Source organism: Panthera pardus, unplaced genomic scaffold (assembly GCF_024362965.1).
Source record: "Panthera pardus isolate Hobbes unplaced genomic scaffold, ASM2436296v1 HiC_scaffold_8, whole genome shotgun sequence".
NCBI lineage: Eukaryota > Metazoa > Chordata > Mammalia > Carnivora > Felidae > Panthera > Panthera pardus.
This window is the reverse complement of record NW_026527013.1, coordinates 61,616,304-61,637,806: the sequence shown is the minus strand read 5'-3', so window position 1 is coordinate 61,637,806 and position 21,503 is coordinate 61,616,304. Positions and strand designations below refer to the sequence as shown.

The 21,503-nt window shown below is 59.8% G+C and overlaps 1 protein-coding gene across 2 annotated transcripts; it reads left to right on the top strand.

Moving 5' to 3' along the window:
* The first annotated feature begins 118 nt into the window (after positions 1 to 118).
* MYO1G (myosin IG) lies at positions 119 to 15,378 on the top strand. Of its 2 annotated transcripts, XM_053897355.1 has the most exons (22): positions 121 to 692; positions 2,174 to 2,382; positions 2,507 to 2,600; positions 3,230 to 3,395; positions 3,570 to 3,623; positions 4,018 to 4,113; positions 4,352 to 4,471; positions 5,042 to 5,266; positions 5,376 to 5,521; positions 5,956 to 6,070; positions 6,184 to 6,354; positions 6,536 to 6,606; positions 7,707 to 7,781; positions 7,974 to 8,106; positions 8,666 to 8,832; positions 9,124 to 9,331; positions 10,965 to 11,188; positions 11,639 to 11,783; positions 12,368 to 12,472; positions 12,622 to 12,735; positions 13,276 to 13,430; positions 13,716 to 15,378. In XM_053897355.1, exons 1-22 carry the CDS (start codon positions 601 to 603, stop codon positions 13,870 to 13,872), a joined length of 3,042 nt encoding a protein of 1,013 aa, XP_053753330.1. In that variant the 5' UTR covers positions 121 to 600; the 3' UTR covers positions 13,873 to 15,378. The 2 variants fall into 2 exon arrangements, with proteins under 2 accessions (XP_019306475.1, XP_053753330.1); XM_019450930.2 differs by lacking the exons at positions 10,965 to 11,188; positions 11,639 to 11,783; positions 12,368 to 12,472; ... (1 more) ...; positions 13,276 to 13,430; positions 13,716 to 15,378 and adding an exon at positions 9,848 to 10,081 and having other exon boundaries at positions 119 to 692.
* The last annotated feature ends 6,125 nt before the right edge of the window (positions 15,379 to 21,503 follow it).

Below are 21,503 nucleotides of genomic sequence, written 5' to 3'. Positions count from 1 at the left end.
CAGCGTGAGGATCCCAGGCCGCCAGCCCTGTGGTGTGGTGCAGTCTGACCTAGAGCAGGGTTTGTCATTCACATCCTGGTGTGGCCTTGCACAATTACAAGAATGTTATTCTAGACCCCAGCCCCAAGCTCTGGGCCTCAGCATTCCCCACTCTTAATCAAGATACAAGGTACCCACCCTAAAACGCACCTAGTGTTGAGCTCTGAGAGTTCACACACATGGGGTTGGCAGCCATGACCACGTCAAGCTACACGGGTGACCCTCCCCCCTGCTTGGGCCAAGGCATGGGCATAGAGACCACAGAGGGTCCAAGCTTACTAAGGCAGTCAGCAGAAACCTTCCAGAGCCCCCAGTGCCTCCACCGTCGGGAGTCCGCCCTCTGGTTGGGGGAACCAGGAAGCAAGGGTGAAAGCCCCTCTCGGGAGGGAGCGGCAAGGGGGGAGGGCAGCCCCTCCCCAGGGCCAGAACCCACTTCCTCCTTTACCACACGCGCCCAGGGAGACAGGCCCAGAGGGCTGGGCCTGCTCCCAGCACCCTCCCCTCTGTCCCTCTGTACAGGAAGGTCGGGGCCACCTGGCCCGGGTGCCTCCCGGCAGCAGGATGGATGAGGAAGGCCCTGACTGCGGCAAAGCTGACTTTGTGCTTTTGGACCAAGTGACCATGGAGGACTTCATGGAAAACCTAAAGCTCAGGTGAACGCAGGGCACTGGGCCCCCTCCCCCACCCCCAAGCTCCCTAGTCCCTGTCAGCCCAGGTTGGGGGGGTGGTGCTTACACACACACACACACACACACACACACACACACACACACACACACACCCGGACCGCTGTCTGGGTGACTACAGGGGGACCTGGTCGGGCACGAAGGACAGTCCTCCCAGGGCAAGGGTGGCCAGCCACTGATGGGCCGGCTTCCCAGACCCCCTCCTTCAACACAGTCTGGCTGCCTTCTGCCCCTCCTGCCTGGCAGGGACTGGCAGGGACCGGCAGGTGCCAGCCCCGACAGGGCACACAGTCTCTCTCCGGCCGGCCAGGGATCGTGTGCTGGGCCCTTCCCTTCCCCCCCCCCCCCCCCCCCCCCCCCCCCCCGCCTCCACCAAGGGAAGCGAGCAGGCCCTGTCCCGGGGTGTAGCTGAGATGACGCTCAGGGGGGTGCATGGGGTGCTGCAGGGCGTGGCTGCTAGAAGTGACATGGGGTCTGATTTGCCCTGCAGGAGCCAGGGGATAGGGAGATGGGGTGGCCGCCAGGACCTGGACAGGTGGACGGCCAGGGGGAACAGAAGGCGGCTGTGGAGCTAGGGGGCACCACCCGCCCGGCACACGTTGTTGAAGGAGGAGGACAGGAGAAGAGCTATTTTGTCCAGGGCTAAGCATAACCTCACTTCATTCTGACAACCTAGCCCATGGGACTGGAGGGCATCCCCAGCTCCATTTTCACGATGGAGCACTGAACCCGGCCACATGGTTCGCAGGGGGCAGGTCGGGCGACGAGAGGGTGTGTGGAGGGAGCTGAGCTGGGGGACTCCCTCTACTGAGGCGGCAGCAGAGGAAGAGGAACCCCTGAAAGGGACGGGCCACAAGCTGCTGGGGCAGGGCGGGTCCCAGACCGCTTGGGAGCAGGCAGCCCCGGGTGCCTCCCAGGGCAGAAAGGTCAAGAGGGGGAGGGATGTAGGTCCTGGGGGGGGGGGGGGTCCCGAAAGGAAGGGCTGAGAGGTCTGAGGATGTGCAGGGGGAGGGGCCGCAGCCCTAGGCCCCCTCCCTGCACTCCTCCCCAGTCCCAGCCATCTGGGTGGGGCTGGGCGGGGGCCTCAGGACGGAAGCAGCCCGAGTCTCCTCCCACTGCCTCCCAGCCCCTTTCTCCTCTCCGACCTCGACCACCTGGTTCCACCTTTCCCAGTGTGGCCTCGGCAAATCGGCCTTTCGTGAAGTGGGTGGTCCTGATTCCTGGTACCCCCGTGGAGAGCAGCGTGGACCCCAACGTGACCCTGCAGCAGGGGTGGGGTTCCAGCAGGATGGCACCGGGAAGTCTCAGATCACCCCTCACCCACTTCCCACTCTCAGCCCTGGGGTGGTCTAGGGCCTCTCCAAGGCTCCCCACAGCGGCCCACGGCCCCAGCACCTGGGTGTACAACCCCAGTCCTGAGCGCTGAGGCCCGGCCCCTCCTGTGCCAGGTTCGAGAAGGGCCGCATCTACACCTACATCGGCGAGGTGCTGGTGTCCGTGAACCCCTACCAGGAGCTGCCCCTGTACGGGCCTGAGGCCATCGCCAAGTACCAGGGCCGTGAGCTCTATGAGCGGCCGCCCCACCTCTACGCTGTGGCCAACGCTGCCTACAGGGCGATGAAACGGCGGTCCAGGGACACCTGCATTGTTATCTCAGGTACGTGCCCCGTCGCCAGGGCCCAGGTAGCCTAGCCTCCCCGGACCCGGTGGAGGGGGGTGCACAGGGAACCGGTCAAGGGGAGCAGCCGCTAATTCTGTCTGACTGTCCGTCTGCCCGGCAGGGGAGAGTGGGGCAGGGAAGACAGAGGCCAGCAAGCACATCATGCAGTACATCGCTGCCGTCACCAACCCCAGCCAGAGGGCAGAAGTGGAGAGGTGAGAGCAGGGAGAGCTGGCCAAGGGGTGGCCCTGGGTGTGACACCTGGAGGGGAAGACCCATAAGAGTTCAGTGGGCTCATCTGTCAGGAGGGCTCCAGGTGACCCGTGCAGGCCCTCTCAACCCCAGGGGAGGCAGGCCCAGTGCCAGGGGGACCCACCGCCAGGAACATGAAGAGGCAAGGTGCACAGGGCCGACAGACAGACGCTGGGCCCTCAGGCTGACCCCACAGAAGGGAGTAGTTGCCCGGACGGTCAGGAAGTGCCTGGCCCGGATGAGGGCCCGCCTGTCCACCTCCTTGCCCGCTGCTTACCGGCTGTGACCGGTGGGGCCACGTGGGAGCAGCTTCCTGTGTGAGAGCCCCAGTTCTTCCTGGGCCCTTCCTGTCGAGAGAGCCAAGGTGGAGTTCCGGGGGCTGGGGGCCCAGTGCTGGAAATTCTGGGCCACCCCGGGACTGGAGGTGCAGGGCGGGGTGCGCTGTCCTCCCTGCAGGCTGCAGGTGCCTGGGAGGCAAGGAGGTGCACTTCCAAGAGCACCTGGCAGGTGGCCTTCCCAGCCCACAAGATGGGAGGCGGCAGGCAGGGGTGCTGAGTCTGCGGCCTCCAGCCCAGCCCCCCTGCCCCGCCAGGGTCAAGGATGTGCTGCTCAAGTCCACGTGCGTGCTGGAGGCCTTCGGGAACGCACGCACCAACCGAAACAACAACTCCAGCCGCTTCGGCAAGTACATGGACATCAACTTCGACTTCAAAGGAGATCCTGTCGGGGGGCACATCCATAGCTATCTGCTGGAGAAGGTGGGCCCTGCTGCCTGGGGTACGGGGGCAGGACGCACTTTCTGGGAGGTGCCAGGCTCTGAGGGGGCCCCCTCTGCACCAGGCCTGCCTCACCCACTCTGCCCGCACCACCCTGGGGGCTCTGGGAGGGGTCCCCTGCGTGGGGCCAGGGCCCAGCTGCCCTTCTCTCCTCAGTCTCGGGTCCTCAAGCAGCACGTGGGCGAACGGAACTTCCACGCCTTCTACCAGGTGAGCCAAAGCAGGGGTGTGGTAGCGCCCAGGAAGGCCTTCCGACTGCCCCACCCACAACCCATTTCCCTCCCGGTCTCCCCTCTGCTGTGATACCGCCAGTTCCCTACCCACCCTGCAGCTGGGGAGCTCCCTGGACACCATTGGGGCGGTGTCTACACTGGGTGAGGCCCCCTGGATAGGATCTTCCTGGACTCTGGTGGTGTTTATATCATGCCTGACTGCTGAAGCGGGATCTCTCTGTACTCCCGTGGTGTCTACAGCATGTCTGACCGCTGGACTCAGGCAGTGTCCACACTGTCAATGAACTCCCTCGGTTTTGTCCTCCTGCACGTTTGCGGGGGGAGTCCTTGGAGTTCGGAGGGCCTGACAAAGGGGTGTGCCTGACCTCCAGGTCCTGCGGGGCTGTGAGGACTCACAGCTGGAAGACTTGCACCTGCAGAGGAACCCCGCCCTGTACAGCTTCACCCGGCAGGGAGCGGGGCTCAATGTGAGTGGGGGTGGGGCTCCGCAGGAGCACCAGGGTGCCCAAGGCTCCATGGCGCCAGGTGCCGGGGCACTGGGTATAGGCAGGCGGCAGGACCACAGAGGCCCCGATTTGACGGGGATCCACGGGGAGGAATTGGGGGCTTTGCATGGGGAGGGGTGCAGCAGGTGAGCAGGCAGGACAGGTCAGAGGCATCACGGGCTCAGCGTGGCACCGGGAGGCTGAGCCCCTCCGCCTGCAGCCCCTGGACAGCGACGAGAGGAGCCACCACCAGGCAGTGATGGAAGCCATGAGGGTGATCGGCTTCAGTCCCGAGGAGGTGGACTCCGTGCGCCGGATCCTGGCCGCCATTCTGCACCTGGTGAGCCCGGCTAGGGGCTGAGGGGCCGTGGTGTCTTAGGGCCACCCCTGGAGGAGGAGACTGGCCTCTGGCAGTCCAGCCCCATAGCCAGCCCTCTGTGAAGCCTGGAGGCCTCCCCGAGCTATGGGTTTTGTGTGCCCACGTACGGGTCAGGCCTGCAACATGCCACGTCCGTGTCTGGCAGGTGAGCCTGCACTCAGCAGGCTCAACAAAGCTGAGCATCCTGCGGACGCCTCTTGCACCTGTCATTTGAGGTCTGTGTGGCTTTAGTCAGTTGCTCCACCCCTCTGAACCTCTCTGTGAGGTGTCTTGAAGAGCAGGGGGCACATAGAGGGTGCAGGAAGACGCAGCGGGACCACGGATGTAATGTTCTGGGTGGGAAGCCTTGGAGAAAGCTCTACTGTGCGCTGTGGGCCACTCCCTCATCTGGGGCCACTCCCCTGGCAGAAGCCAGGCCCCCCCACACCCCTATCCCTGCCTGTCCTTTCTTCTCCCTGGGTAGAGGTGTGCAGGCAGGCTCCTCTGGGATCTGGGACGGGGAGCCTGACTGTCATGGCTCGTCATCACCAGGGAAACATCGAGTTTGTGGAGATGGAGGAGAGCGGGCTGGAGCAGGGGCACGTGGCCGTGGCCGAGGTGGTGTTGGTGGACCACGTGGCCGAACTGACGGCAACGCCCCGGGAGTCGGTGATGCGCTGCCTCTTGTCTCGCACTGTGGCCTCAGGAGGCAGGGAGCTCATTGAGAAGGGGCACACGGCTGCGGAGGCCAGCTATGCCCGGGACGCTTGTGCCAAGGTACTCTGGCGGCAGGCTGTGGGGAGGGAGGCGGGGACACCCAGGAGGCCTTCCCAGAGGAGGCAAGGACAGATGCAGCTCAAAGCAGCTGGCTCCTGGCCTCCCCCAGGCAGTGTACCAGCGGTTGTTTGAGTGGGTGGTGAACCGGATCAACTGTGTCATGGAACCCCGCGGCCGGGACCCCCGGCGTGACGGCAAGGACACAGTTATCGGCGTGCTGGACATCTATGGCTTCGAAGTGTTCCCTGTGAACAGGTGGGCGGCCCAACCACCGCATCCCACACTCTGACCCCAACCTCTAGGGCTGCCTTAGTCCCACGGAGCTCCGCAGGGCTAGGGAGCAGGATGTGCGGCGTCTGTCTGTCTCAGCTGGTCCCTAGCCCCAGGCTCATGCCCCCGAGTGTGCCTCAACTGTGCTTCCCATCCAGTGGTGCCCAAGAAGGCAAGATTTGGGGCTCACTTCCCCTGGCCATGACTCCCAAATCCACTCTGGAGCATTGGCAGGGGTGGGGGGGTGGTCTGGAGCGGGAGATGCTCCCCCACAGTGGGGCACCTCGGGGGAACTTCAGGGGAGCTATTCCGGGAGGGGCCGCCGGAATGGGTGCATGGGCTCTACACAGAGCGAACAGCCCCAGACGGCCCGCGGGGCGAGTGCAGGGCGTAACCGCGGGCCCCTCCGCCGCCCGCAGCTTCGAGCAGTTCTGCATCAACTATTGCAACGAGAAGCTGCAGCAACTGTTCATCCAGCTTATCCTGAAGCAGGAGCAGGAGGAGTACGAGCGGGAGGGCATTGCCTGGCAGAGCGTGAGTGCCGGCAAGGGTGTGTGGGGGCCATGGGGGGCAGTGCGCTCGGGGGCCCTGGGGCGCGGAGTGGCCCAGGCTCACGGGCACACTTGGAGACGCCAGCCGCTCTGCAGGTGGACTACTTCAACAACGCCACCATCGTGGACCTGGTGGAGCGGCCCCACCGTGGCGTGCTGGCTGTACTGGATGAGGCCTGCAGTGCCGCGGGCACCATCACTGACCGGATCTTCCTGCAGAGCCTGGACACGCACCACCGCCACCATGCACACTACACCAGCCGCCAGGTGCTCCTCTGCCCCCTGTGGCCGCCCCCGCCCCACCTGTCCCCAGCTGGTCCCTGTCTGAGCCCCACAGGCACCGTGCTGCCTGTCTTGGTGGGATCTTGGTGGCCGGGCCTCCCCTCAAGGACGGTCTTCTGTGCCAACCCCTGCCCTGTGCCTTGACCCTGGCCCGCCCCCTCCCCAGCTCTGCCCCACAGACAAGACCATGGAGTTTGGCCGAGACTTCCGGATCAAGCACTATGCAGGGGATGTCACGTAAGGCCCTCTCACCATTTTTTTTTTTTTTTTTTACTTTTTCTTAGTTTATTTATTTAGTTTGCGAGAGAGAGAGAGTACAGCAGGGGAGAGGCAGAGAGAAGGAGAGACACATTCCCAAGCAGGCTGTCAGCACAGAGCCAAGTGTGGAGCTTGAACTCATGAACCTTGAGATCATGGCCTGAGCTGAGATTGAGAGTCGGACACCTAACCGACTGAGCCACCCAGGCACCCCATCTCCCCTTCTTGCACACTTGAGACGTGCCTGTCAGCAGGTACACAAGTGAAACGCATGAAATGGAGGTTTTAAGATCAGAGCTCTCAGTCCTGCCTGCACCATAGAATCCTCTGGAAGCTTTAAAAGATGCTCTCATCTAGGTCCCAACCCATGCTGGTGCTGGGGGAGGGACACGCTATTATGAAGGCATCCTCCCTGGAGATGCAGGTTGGGAGCTGGGGGTGGGGCGCAAAGGGGCCAAAGTCAGTGTTTCCAACAAGCTCAGTACCAATGCCCACGGAGTCCTTCGGAAATCTCCGTGCTATTTTACAAATTTACCTGTTGCTCACCTCATCCTGACTGGGACTTGAGGTGGCCCACAGGGAGAGGCACAAGTGTCTACTTGTCCCTCACAAGGACAAGAAGCGGAGAAGACAGTGCAGCCAGAGGTCAGACCCCATGCCTGTAGCCTTTGCCGGAGCCCCAGGTGGAGCCAAAAGTTTGGCCCTGAGCGATTTCTAGCCTTTGTCATCAAAGGGCAAGACAAGGAATCTGAGGTTCTTGGTGCCACAGTCAAAACACACCAATGAGTCAGGAGTTCCTCGTTTAATTGCTGTCACTGATACTTACAGAAACTCAGTAGGCGCTGTTCTGAGTATGTGATGTGTATCAGGGCACAGACAGGTTGTCACTGGTCCCAGGCCACACATCACGTATGCACTAGAGCCAGGGTTCAGTGCTGTGGGCACAACCACTGACTCATATTCCTGGAGGGAGGCTCTCAGAGAGGGGAGTCTTATGTGGGTGTTGGAGGGAGGAAGGGGGAGGCTGGTGGGGACTTCCTGGGGCTGTCAGAGGCCCCTCACCAGCCCTGCCTCTGCAGGTACTCAGTGGAGGGCTTCATCGACAAGAACAGGGACCACCTGTTCCAGGACTTCAAGCGGCTGCTGTACAACAGGTGTGTGGGCCGGAGGTGCAGGCCGAGCCCTGGGGCTTCAAGCACGACAGGCTTTCAGACGCCCAGGTCTGACACCCGCCTCATGGGCTGACAGCCTGAGGTTTAACACAGAGGCCACAAAGCTTACCAGTGGCAGAGCTGGGGCGGGGCTGCCCTCCAGAGGGCGGCTGGGGATGTGGCCTGTGTTTGCAGCTCAGACCCCACCCTGCGGGCCATGTGGCCAGACGGGCAGCAGGACATCACAGAGGTGACCAAGCGCCCCCTGACAGCCGGCACCCTCTTCAAGAACTCCATGGTGGCCCTGGTGGAAAACCTGGCCTCCAAGGTACTGCCCCCTGCCCCTGCCCCTGCCCCTGCCTTGGATCTTTCCAGGTCCTTCTGTCTGTGCCTGTGCATCAAACTGCCCACGCCCCCTGCCGACTTCTGCACATCTTGGGAAAGGTGGTGTTCACCTCCTGCAGTGAGCTCTACCCCACCCCCACGCCCACCCCCATCAGCCAGCAGGAAGCCGCCAGAGTGCCAGTGACATGTCCTGGGCTGGGCTGAAGCCTGAGTAAATTCGTGGTTTGAAGCCTCTTTCCTGTCCCCACCGCCTAGTGCATGGGCGGGACTCACAGGGACAGGAAAGCAGCTTCTTGGGGAGCTCAAAGTCAAAAGGGACCTCAGGAAGACCCCAGAGCCCGCTTAGCCACAGAACATCTGGACATTCAGCCTGGCCTCTGCGGAGGCAAGAGGGAGGCCGGCACAGCCCCTCAGCCTCCCCTTTCCCCTGCAAGAGCCCCTTCCCATACACACAGTGAGGGAGTGGGGCAGGGGGCACACCTGCCGGGTGGCCGGGTGGGGGGGCTGACGCTGGTCTCCCTGAGTGTCCAATGTCGTGGCAGGAGCCTTTCTACGTCCGCTGCATCAAGCCCAATGAGGACAAGGTGGCTGCAAAGCTGGACGAGGGCCACTGTCGCCACCAGGTCGAGTACCTGGGGCTGCTGGAGAATGTGCGTGTCCGGAGGGCCGGCTTTGCTTCCCGCCAGCCCTACCCTCGGTTCCTGCTCAGGTACCACTCCCTGTGACTGGGAGCCCCATCTCCCCAGTGTCTGTCCCCCACGGGCTCCAATGAGGAGTCTGAGGGGTAGGCAGAGGGTCCCAGACGCCCCCAGGGCCCCTCAGACGCAGACACGCAGGACACTGGCAGCGAGGACCCTTGCAGGACAGGGGACAGGGTGGCCGTGGGCTGGAGTGAGTGGCATGTGGGACGGTGGCATGGGCCAGGTGTGACAGGCCAGCGCGGGGTGGTTCCACACCTGTCCCTAGAGCATGGTGCCCACCGCCCCGTCCTGCATCACAGGTACAAGATGACCTGTGAGTACACGTGGCCCAACCACCTCCTGGGCTCTGACAGGGCAGCCGCGAGTGCCCTCCTGGAGCAGCACGGGCTGCAGGGCGATGTGGCCTTTGGCCACACCAAGCTCTTCATCCGCTCACCCCAGACTTTGGTCACACTGGAGCAGAGCCGCGCGCGCCTCATTCCCATCATCGTGCTGCTGCTGCAGAAGGTGTGCCCGGCTGGGTGCCCACCATGGAGAGTGTGGGGAGAAGGGTGTTCACCTTGGGGCGAGGCAGGAATGGGTGTGCACCTTGGGGGGAGGGGGGAGGGGTGTGCACCTTGGGGGAAGGGGAGGGGTGTGCACCTGGGGGTATGGGTGTGCACCTGGGGGGAGGGGGGAGGGGTGTGCACCTGGGAGAGGGGAGGGATGAGTGTGCACCTGGGAGGAGGGGAGGGGTGGGTGTGCACCACCTGGAGTTGGGGGGTATGCGTGCACCGACGGGTCCACAGGCACACCTCCAGGCACCACAGGAATCCCCTTTAGTCAGAGACAGACCAGGACTAAAACTGACTTAATCAAAAAGTATGGCTGTGGTTCAGTTCACCTCAGTCCTGAGGCTGTCTCTTTCAGGCTGGGGTGGATCCAGGTGCTCAGAACAAGATTTTCAGGAATCTGGCTGCCATCTTTTTACCTTCCTTTTTTTTTTTTTTTTTTTTTTTACTTTTTTCTTCTTTATTCTAAAAGACTTGGGACCTGGACAAAACCATGCATGCTGGGGCTCCAAACTCCCCCACCTACTCCCCGCAATCAGTTGTGTCACCCTGTGACCAGTGTGGTTTTCTGCCGACACCTGCACCCCACCTCAGTTCTGTTCAAGCAAATCATTTTGTTTAGAGTCGTTTCAGGATGTGTTTCCAAAGGATGGGGATGCCGCCGTGTCTCTCCCTGTTTAACATTTTAAACCTACTGAAAAGTCAACAGATTTCTCTGATTACTTCCTGTCCACCTGGACTGCTACATCCTGTGCCCACTACCCCACCTCTGTGCATCTGTCCCCACACCCACATTCAGACACTCATACACGTGTATTTCTGTTTTCCTGAATTCTATAAAGTAATGACACCCCCAAATATCTCAGCACACATATCCTAAGAACAAGGATGTCAAACCATGCTGACCTTAGCAGACAAGAAACCTAACGCTGATAAACTATCATCCGTATACCTGAATCACACATAGCCTGTGTTCAGGTTTCCACAAATGTCCCACTATTACTTCTCACATCTTTACAAACCCAGCCAGTGACAACACACTGCATTTAATAATTGTTAGCTTTGCTCTCTCTCCTAACACATAGGGACCGTTTTTAGGAACAGGACACAATGCCTCTGTCACAGAAACAGGACTCAGGAGGCTCACACTGGGTCCTTGTGGCCCCATGTTTCCAGGGCTGTCCACAGTGCCATCCATCCTGTCCTCCATCTGTTTGAGTCTGGGCTGCCTGCTGTGGGGCTCCAGTCTGGATTTTCATGGTTGTATTCTTGGGGTGCCCCCCATCTTGGGGCCTCCTGGGGTTGGAGGTCAGACCTGGGCCAGCTCAGCTCAGCCCCTCGTTGGGGGGGAAGCACCCACACCTGCGGGTGTCGGATCTTCCGTCTAAGGGTGTGCAGCGGGAGCTCTCCCAGGGGTCAGGCAGAGGCCCCGACAGGCAGGGCCGTGTGCCCACCTGGGAAGCAGCCTGCCGCCAGGTGGAGGTGGCCCCTTGGGCAACACAGACAGGTCAGCCTTGCCCAGCAGCAGGCTGTGGGTGGAGGGGGTGGGGGCCTGGCCAGGCCTGATGAGAGCCTGGCTGGCCCCCCAGGCATGGCGCGGCACGTTGGCCAGGTGGCGCTGCCGGCGTCTCCGGGCCGTCTACACCATCATGCGCTGGTTCCGGAAGCACAAAGTGCGCGCTCACCTGGCGGAGCTGCACAGGCGCTTCCAGGCCGCGAGGCAGCCCCCCTTGTATGGCCGGGACCTGGTCTGGCCGACGCCCCCTGCTGTGCTGCAGCCCTTCCAGGACACCTGCCGGTTGCTGTTCTGCAGGTGCAAGCCCTCGGCCCCACCCCTGCGCTCTCCCCCACGCAGCTAGCGCCCACTGAACCCCCGGTGCCAGTCACCTGCACCTCGCAAGCCCCATTTCATAAGCGGGAAAACAGGAGGCCGTGCACATTAGCTGGGTCCCCACACCCCCACGGTCATCAGCAGAGCCCCGAGGTCTCTTTGCTGGAAGCCTGCAGAGGACGGTGGCTGGCTGGGGCCAGGCAGTGGGGGACACAGCATCTGAGTAGAGCTCTGAAGGCTGGGCAGGAGTTCTCCGGGAGGGAGCCCCAGCAACTGCTGTGCTCAGACCAGGGAGGCTGAAACACAGGGTGGCCGGGGCCAGGCTGAGAGGCTGGGCCTTGTCCCATGGGGGAAGGGAGTAGAGGCCATGCATGTGAGTTCTGGGGGGCAGGACCTGGGATGGGGTCCATCTGACCACCAGGTTCCCTTCAGGTGGCGGGCCCGGCAGCTGGTGAAGAACATCCCACCTTCAGACATGGCCCAGATCAAGGCCAAGGTGGCTGCCATGGGGATCCTGCAAGAGCTGCGGCAGGACTGGGGCTGCCGGCGGGCCTGGGCCCGGGACTACTTGTCCTCTGTGAGTGCTGGGGCAGTGAAGGCTGGGCACCAAGGAAAGGCTCAAGGCTAGACCTTGCCGGTATCCACCCCCAGTGTCCTCTCCCAGGGCTTGGCCGTCCAGCCGGCTTGGAGGCCATGCCCCTCCGCCAGCCCCTTGCCTCTGAAGTTTCAGCTTTCCACCCAGAACCAGCTGGCCTGGGCTTTACTGAACATGGTCTCCTCCACCCTCTGTCCCCCACCCACCCCCTTCTCGGGCTCATGCACCCCTATGCCATGGCTCCCCTTGGCCCTCACACAGGCGCCGGGAGCTGTGCCCCTGGCCCCATTCTACAGGGGATGAAGGCCAGGGGCTCAAAGTTTTCCTTGGTCCCATCTGGCCCCTGCCATCCCAGCTTCTGGGCTGGTGGGCAGCAGTGGAGGGCACAGGCCTGTAGAACCTGGGGCTGCACCGGTCCGTGCAGGGGGGCCCCCAGAGAACCCAGGGGAGGCTTCACAGGGCCTCACTCGGCTTGGCTTCCAAAGGGAAGGGTAGCCGTGTGGATTCACCAGACTTGCTGCTGGTCGAGCAAGGACCTCCCTCAGGCAAGCCCCATCTGTCCTCAGGCCACCGACAACCCCACAGCCTCTGGCCTGTTCACCCAGCGACTGAGCGCTCTCCGCGAGAAGGACGGCTTTGGGACTGTGCTCTTCTCCAGCCACGTCCGTAAGGTGAGAAGTGGGGCCGGAGAGCCGCAGCCCAGCCCAGCCCAGGGCGGAGGTTTCAGGAGCGGTCAGCTCCACCCCGGTCCGTGAAAACCCGGGCCCAGGGAGAGGAGGCCCTGGGGCGGGACAGGACCCCCAAAGCACCTATCCGGCAGGTGAATCGCTTCAACAAGAGACAGGACCGGGCGCTCCTGCTCACTGACCGGCACCTTTACAAGCTGGACCCGGGCCGTCAGTATCGGGTGATGCGGACCGTGCCCCTGGCCTTGGTGAGCCCCGTGGGGGTGAGATGGGGGCTTCTGCGGGGCCCCGCCCCTCGAGCCTACCTGGGAAGACCTGAGCTTTCTAGAACTCAGCATCAGCTCGGGGTGGCGGGAAAGGCAGGAAACGAGCCGCGGGGCCCTCTTCCCTGCACCCCTGTCTCCTGCCCCACCACGCTCTTGCCCCTGTGGGGGAGGGGGTGCTGTAACCGCGTGGGGGCCCACCTGGTGCGTTGGCCACGCCGCTGGCGCCGGTTAGACATTAATGGGTGGAGGGCAGAAGGTTCAGCGTCCCGGCCACGCCAGCACACTCAGGGTGAGAGCCGCAGGGCAGTGGTGGCACCGGGTTAGAGGCACCCTTCTAGAACATTCCACCGTGTCCTGGAGCAAGTTCTCGGGAGCAGCGCCTGGGCCAGTCCTCCCCTTTGGGGCGGACCCGGGGCGGGGGCCCGGTGGGGGGGGGGGGGGGGGGGGAGCTCGCAGGGGCCCCGGGGACAGCCCGGTGGGGAGGGGGTGGGCGGCTGAACCTAGCTAGCCCTCGCTGAGCAGGTGACCGGGCTGAGCGTGACCAGTGGGCGGGACCAGCTGGTGGTGCTGCACGCGCGGGGCCAGGACGATCTAGTCGTGTGTCTGCACCGCTCCCAGCCGCCGCTGGACAACCGCGTCGGGGAGCTGGTGGGGGTGCTGGCGGCGCACTGCCAGGGGTGAGTCAGGGGCGCGCGGGGGCTGGGGGGGCTCTGCCAGGGGTGAGTCCGGGGCGCGCGGGGGTGGGGGGGTGCACTGGCAGGTATGAATCTGGGGCGCGCGGGGGTGGGGAGGCACTGCCAGGGGTGAGTTCTGGGGCGCGGCGGGCTGGGCACTGCCAGGGGTGAGTCCTGGGGCACGGGGACAGGGGGCGCACTGCCAGGGGTGAGTGCCGGAGCGCACAAGGGAGGGTGCTGCGCCGCGGATCCCGCCCCGCCGCTGACGGCCCTCCCGCCCGGATTCAGGGAGGGGAGCGCCCTGGAAGTCCGCGTCTCCGACTGCATCCCGCTGAGCCAGCGCGGGGCCCGGCGCCTCGTGTCAGTGGAGCCGAAGCCCGAGCAGCCGGAGCCAGATTTCCGCTGCAGCCGCGGGGCCTACACCCTCCTCTGGCCGAGCCGCTGACCCGCTGGCCGTGCCCTGCACCCCCTCCCACCCCCCACCCAACGCCAGCCCCGCAACGCGCAATAAAGGCAGCGTGTCTCTGCCCTTCGAGACTTGCATCTGTGGGTGGACGTCCGCACAACTGCCAACAACTTGGGAAACGTAACCCCAGCATCCTCCGCTGACCCCGTGCGGTCACGGGAAGGGGAGGAAGAGGCCTGGGGGCCCAGTTCGGTGGGGCAGCAAGACCCGGTTCTTCCAGGGACCCCAGACTGGAGCGGCTGGATGTGCTGCCCACAGTCCGGGAGGAAACGTGCCCTTTATGTTCCAGGGCCAGGGTCTCTTCCTGTTCCCCTCCCATAAGTCTCCTCGCCTTATCCCTACTGAGCCATGGGGAAGCTCAGGGCTCCCAGGGCCACCTCAGGGCAGGGCTGTGGCTAAGCGCAGCAGACACTGTCCCAGCTGCTGTGTCTCTGCTGAGTGCGGGCATTCCAGGCCCCAGGAACCCTCCCTCTGGGACACAAAGGACCTTGAGTCCGGGGCTGTTCAGAAACCACCCAGAGGAAGATGGATACGCCTCCCCTCTCTGGCCAGTAGAGTGGGTCCCCAGCCCCTCTGTCCCTCAGTGTCCCAGCCCTGCCATCCCCACCCCCAGAAATCTCTGTCCGTAGGTGGCCCCTTCCTCCTGGGACTCACTAAATTTGGGTGGCATCCTTGCCTTGTTGTTCCCAGTTGATATGGAAGGATGTGGCATGTGTCCACCACAGCCACCTGGAAGGGCTCACAACTTCTGAGGCCTCCCCAGGGGGTGTGGCAGGTCGCCACCTGCTGGGTGGGCGGCTGTGTTAGGCTGTTCCTGCCCTGGGAGCCCAGCCTGGAGGCCCATGGAGACCCCCACATAGCCCGCTCCCGCGTCTGTCCCCAGTTCTGGTGGCCTTAGGACAAGCCAGCCCTTCTCTGAAGAGTAAGCTGATGGTGAAGGGTGCTCAGATCCCCTGGGATCCGGAGAGTCGGCTGCTCTGCACAGCGGGTGGTCCTGGCCAAGGCCAGCAGGACAGCCTGCTTCCTTTCTGGGTTCTCTGCAGCTTTGTGAGGGAGAAAACACTTCCTGGCCACATTTGGGGGTCCAGCCCTGCTGAGGGTGCTCTGTGCTGCAGGCCCAGAGCCAAAAGTGGTTTCTCCAGCCTCCAGACAGGAGCGTCATGGCTGCCGGGCAGGTTCCCCAGGCTGCAGGGTCTGGACACCAGCAGAGGGGTCGGGAGACAGGCCAGGAAGAGGAAGGTCTGGACCCCCTGTATTCAACCTCACATCAGTCTACAAATCCTCCAATTTGTCACAAAAGGAGCGCTTTGCAAATGACACTCAGCCCCGTACCTGCCGAGGTCAGAGGTCAGTGTGAGCTTTATCTTGCTCTGTGACGGAGGGGAGGGGACAGGTTCTGTGACCTGCCATCATGTGTTGAATGGGGCAGCTCCAGGCACACACGCCCCACAGCACACCAGCCGAGGCACTGGCTTTGCTGAGTCACGAGACTCAGCCTTTGCTTCCCCTCACGGGGCAGGGCCTCGGTGCCCTCTGGCCTCGGGTGGATGTCCGCGCCCAAGCAGGATCCCCCAGACTCCAGGCTGGCCCTGAGAAGAGGTGGGGGCGTCTCCGGGCCCAGGCCTTGAGAAGCCAGAGACACGTGGCAAGGGGCCACATCGGGAAGAGCACGAGACACAGAGAGAGACAGAGGTGAGGCGGAGGCGGCCAGACCAGCAGTTTTGAGCAGTGGTGGTTTTAAGCCACTACATCCAGTGGTGATGTTTTTTGCACTGTGATAGGTAATGGAAACAAAGATTAAGCTTTCTGACCCATGTCTGCGTATCTTTCTGTGTCCCCAAGTCTAGCCAATGAGCTGTCATAAGTTGTCTGAGCTTCTCTGCAATAGTCTTGCACATCTTTATCACATGAATTCGTGGGACCACTGGATTTGGATGCTGTTGTAAATGATAACTTTTTATTTTTATTTTTTTTGTTAACTTTTAAAAAAATGTTATTTATAAAGAATAATAGGGGCGCCTGGGTGGCTCAGTCACTTAAGCGTCCAACTTCGGCTTAGGTTGCGATCTCACGGTTCATGAGTTCAAGCTCTATGTCCGGCTCTGTGCGGACAGCTCAGAGCCTGGAGCTGCTTCAGATTCTGTCTCCCTTTCTCTCTGCACCCCCTCCCCACCTCCCCACTCGTCCTCTGTCTCTCTCAAAAATAAAATTAGAAAAATATAATAAAAAATAAAAGAATAATACAATAACTATATATCCAATACTAAGAGTGAACCGTGAACATTTTGCCACGTTTGGTTCAATTTTTCCTGAAATATTTTCAGGTTAATTGTAGATACCACACCATTTCATCCCTAAATATATCAATACGCATCTCTCAAAATGAAGCATGTTATCTTACATGACCAAAAGCTGGGATCAAAACTAACAAAATGCGTAATAATTCCCTTATGTCGCTGAACACTTGTCAATGCTCAGTTTTCGCCAAATGTCCTTTTACAGGTGGTTTGTAAGAACTGTTATCAAAATAAAATCCACATATTTGTCTCAATCCTTATCCAAGCAAGGGTCCCACATGGTAAGCCTCTTTGTCCTGTGAAGTTCTCAGAATCCACTTGTGTGGTCAGCATTGTGGACCCCAAGTTTATAGACGAGGGGCTTGGCCATGGAGAGGGGTTGTCAGGAGGGGCCCAGGAGCTGGGTGAAGACCCCTCCTCCCACAGAAGGGGCCAGCTGTGCAGTCTTGGGTCCTGACCCACCGAGCCGTCCCACTGAGGGTGGGAATTGCTCTCGTAGAGGGTGTCCGTGCCTGAAGCATACACACTCCTGCAGAAGGGCCCCAAAATGTGCCCACGGAATGCCCCTGCTGGCTCCTGAGGGGACAAGAGGGGAGTGGTGTGGGGGCCTGGGGAGGCCAAGCAGCTTGGGGCTTGTCTGGAAAGGGTGTTCACAGGAGAGGGTGGTCTGCCCATGGTCTTGGAAAGACCTGAAACAACAAGAGCGCCTGGCTCACCAGCTGCCCATCAGATGGGCGCAAACCTCCTGGCTGAGGGGAGTCGTCGGACCTCGTCATGGGACCACACCAGGTGGGCCCTTGGGATGCACTTGCGGCAGGAGGAAAGGGCCCCCCAGGGCGCGGCCAGCCCAAGGGAGGGTCACCAAAAGGAGGCAGGAGCCTTTTATGGGAGAAGACCTCCCCCAGACACCCCCAGCCAAGGCCAGACCTGGTGCTGTGCCTGAGCTGTCAGCACAGAGCCCGATGCGGGGCTCAAACTCATGAACCATGAGATCATGACCGGAGCCGAAGTCAGATGCTTAACCGACTGAGCCTCCCAGGTGCCCCAGCGCTACGATTTTCACTTATACGTCTGGGTCTGTGATCTGTCTGGAATTAGTTTTTGCGTCTGGTGTAAAGTAAATGTACATGTTCATTGGTTTTCCCACATGGACATTCAGTATCCAGCACCATTCAGTGACAGTATCTTCCCTCCCGTAGACCTGAGTCCTACTTTCATTTACCGATGGTGTTTTTGAGTCTACCTCTCCGTGTGTCTGTGTGTTTAGAGGTGGCTCTGAGTATTACCGTGTGCCTATGTGACCCGTCACAGGCCCCCTGCATTGACGTGCCACGTTCCTGTGATCCCCACCCTCCCGTGTTTTCCTAGTGCAAAGCCTTATCTTGTGAGAACGGAACTCTCTTCGTCCTCTGCTTTGTGATTTTAATACCTGGATTTCATTTATCTCCTGCATTTTTATTCTCAAGACTTCTAGAATAGTTCCTGCAGGGAAAAAAAAAAAAAAAAACTTAAATAATAAGCAGGGCAGTGAAAGTCACTATCGCCTTCTTGATCAAGGGGATGCCTGGATCGTGCTCCCATGTGGGGGATTTTGGCTTTCAGCCTGAGATTATTCAGGAAATAGATGCATTTCTTTTTTTATGCTTTTTTTTTAATATTTATTTTTGAGAGGCAGAGACATAGAGCAGGAGCAGGGGAGGGAGTAGAGAGAGAGGGAGGCACAGAATCTGAAGCAGGCTCCAGGCTCTGAGCTGTCCACACAGAGCCCGAGGCGGGGCTCGAACCCACGAACTGTGAGATCATGACCTGAGCCGAAGTTGGGTGCTTAACCAACTGAGCCACCCAGGCGCCCCTAGACACATTTCTTATTGAGTTTTTAATTGTAAATGCACTTGACTTTTATCAGCTCTCTCTCTAGGGTCATGAAGAGGCTTGTCACATAGCATATAAATTACATTAAATACAAGCATTATATTATCATGTTTTAAAATCATCCAGAAGAAATAACACATGGAAATAGCCAGAGAGGCGCACAGTTACCACACAATCAGGAGGACACGCCCTCCTACCTTCGAGGCCCCTGGATACCCACAGACAGGAAGAACAGACCAATGCAAGACAGGGAGCCCACAGCACAATTCCATTCTAAGGTTATGAAATATGGTAAGAACAGCAACAAAAACTGCTGCCCTCCCAATAAGTGTTCTTGGGGTAAATTACTAGGTATCTGGGAGATGTTACTAAAATTAATCTAGGTTGATAAAAGTATCAAATGTAAAAGAAAACTTGATTAATATACATCTAAATAGTTATATTACCTTAGCGATGGGAAATCTTTGTTTTTTAATGTTTGTTTGTTTTTGAGAGAGAGAGCTCTCAGGAGGGGCAGAGAAGGTAGAGTAGAGGATCTGAAGCGGGCTCTGGGCTGCCAGCACATATCCCAACCTGGGGCTCAAACTCACGAACTGTGAGATCACAACCTGAGCCGGAGTCCGACACTTAACCGACTGAGCCCCCCAGGTCCCCCAACGGGAAATCTTTGTAAGCATGAGAGCAAGGCATAGAATGTGACAGAAAAATGTATATGTATGCATATATGTGTGTCGTATGTCTGTACAGAGCTATGTGAAAAGCAAAATGCTCTCATAAAAAAGAAAAAAAACCCATACGTGAAATAACATGGCAACTGATGAAATGGGAAATCGTAGCATACAGGGGAAGGGTTTTTTGGTTGTTGTTTTTTTTTAATTTATTTTTCAAACAAGCTCTACATGGGGCTCGAACTCGCGACCCTGAAATCGAGTCGCAGCCTCCTTCTGCTGAGCCATCCGGGGGAGGGCGGCATACCTGTGTCATGCATGGTGCTCTGGCAGCCGCATCCTCATGGTGGCAGGCAGGCAGGCTCTGAGGTGCTGAAGCAGTCCACGCAGGCTCCCAGAGGGGAGCGAATTGCGGGAGGACGGCGGCGGGGGCAGACCGGCTGCGGGCCAGCGGCTCTGACAGCACCTCGGGGAGCCACACGCACCCCACAACTGGCCAGCACAGATGGCCCAGAGCCGGGGCAATGCGCAGGCGCAGGGATGTGAGCTGCGTGCGGCAGGCCACCACGCAGGGAGCACCGGGCCACCCTCAGGACCGAGACGGAAACGTAATGCTAAGGAAGGAGGGTCACCTGCACAAACGAGAGGAGTCATACAGAGCAGTTGTAGCTTCCTTACAGTTTTGGGGAGCCAGGAGGGGGACCTCCCCGTGGTGCACTGTGTCCATTTCCTGTTACTCACCCCTGCCCCGGAGCTCATGTCCGAGCATGGGCTGTGCGTCTTAGGGCGAGTCTCGTGAGCCCAAACCACAGCCCTGACTATGCTCGGAGGCAGCCTGTGCTGTGGGTCTGGAAACACATGGGCTGTGGGGGTCACGGTCAATGCCGGGACTGCGCTGCTCAGGACCCAGGTCTCCGGACTGAGCCTGTCCTGCCGGGCATGGATTCCAGCCGCCTGGGCATCCACTGTGTCCACACCTGCCTCACACGGCTCTAACGGGTACTGGACACCCACAGCCCAACGATCGCCACCTGGGGCCACGGCTGCTCGCAGGGCACCTGCACACTCTGTGGGCACCGAGAAGAGAGACCAGCGTCCACAGGGAAGCAAGAAAGTGCATCAGTGGCAGTGGAGAGTGGCTCACTGTTCTCTACTCTTTTTGTTTGTTTATTTATTTTGAAAGAGAGAGAGAGAGAGAGACCCAGTGGGGGCGGGGGGGGGGAGGGGGACAGAGGATCCAAAGCATGCTCTACACCGACAGCTGAGAGCCTGATGCAGAGCTTGAACTCATGAACCATGAGATCATGACCTGAACCGAAGTCTAACACTTAGCTGACTGAGCTCCCCAGGCGCCCCTCGCATTTTCTACTCTGACCACGCTTACGCCTCTCGGCAGGCAGGATGCCTGTCTTCAGCCAGCAGTGCTTACGTAGCAAAGCAGAAAGCCAGTGGTCAGACCCGGGGGACTTGGCTTGCCCTGGAAACCCCAAAGCCTGGGAGCTGACAGTGCAGAACAGCACAGTCCAACGGCAAGAGGGGTCAAGACACAGATGGCATGTTCAGTCTTCCAGTACCCATTTTAGAGGAGATTTTGGGGGCTCAGTCCGTTAAGCGTCCAACTTCGGCTCAGGTCATGATCTCATGGTTCATGAGTTCGAGCCCCCCACCGGGCTCTGTGCTGACAGCTTAAAGCCTGGAGCCTGCTTCGGATTCTGTGTCTCCTTCTCTCTCTGCCTCTCCCCTGCTCGTGCTCTGTCTGTCTCTCAAAAATAAATATTTAAAAAGAGAGAGAGAAAATGAGCAGGTGAAGTGGATTTTAATCGTGTTTTATTTAACACAATCTATCGAAAACATTATAATTTCAACAGGTAACCAGTATAAACATGATTAAAGTTTTTACCCTTTTCGGTACTATCCAACACCCACTGTGTGTTTCCACCTGATTCGCATCTCAGTTTGGACTCCCAGAGCCGTGTGGCTGGTGGAGGACAGCGTGGCCGTGGAGCTCTGGGCCACAGACACCCAGCAGATCATTCAGGAGGGACTTGAGAGAACCGGAGCCGCAGGGGTGGGGGAGGAGAGGTGGGGCAGGGTGGGGGGGGGAGATGTGGGGCGGGGTGGGGGGGCTGAATCCCCTCTGGGACGGCGCGAGGCCACCAGGGGGCGGGCAGGAGGCCCTGCTGAAGCCCCCGGTTTCTCCGTCTCCTCCTCAACCTGCACTCAGCTGCTGGACTCACCTACAGCCCTGGCCCTCCTAAAGGTCAAGGCCTCTCCTGACCTTAGCAACCCTTAGCAGGTTGTCAGTAGACGGTGTGACCTAACAATGCCACACTTGCGGGGAGGCCACAGGCCCCCTGGGAGGAATGAAGGATCCCGTGTCCACTCCTTCCACATCTGACACATCAGGCCCAATTTGAGTATTTGACCCCAAGTGTAGGTTTACAAGTTATTTCAGAGGCGCCTGGGTGGCTCAGTCGGTTAAGCATCCGACCCTTGACCTTGGCTCAGGTCATGATCTCACTGTTTCAGAGTTCAAGCCCCACATCAGGCTGTCTGCAGTCAGTGCAGAGCCCACTCCAGGTCCTCTGTCTCCCTCTCTCTCGGCCCTCCCCTGCTGGTTCTCGTTCTCTCTCAAAGTTAATAAACTTTAAAAACTAAAAAAAAGGACGTTATTTCAGATATTAAATTAATAAAAATTCCTTCAAGGACATTTGAAGACCTAATTGGCTTTATTCAATGATTCACGAATCAGGCAGCAACCCATCCAGCAAAT

Bases quoted from the DNA above. Each gene is read 5' to 3' on its own strand.
- MYO1G (XM_053897355.1), top strand. From the start codon at position 601: ATGGATGAGGAAGGCCCTGACTGCGGCAAAGCTGACTTTGTGCTTTTG. The intron at 2,383-2,506 runs GTACGTGCCCCG...TCTGCCCGGCAG, and splicing joins CACCTGCATTGTTATCTCAG to GGGAGAGTGGGGCAGGGAAG. The intron at 6,071-6,183 runs GTGAGTGCCGGC...GCCGCTCTGCAG, and splicing joins AGGGCATTGCCTGGCAGAGC to GTGGACTACTTCAACAACGC.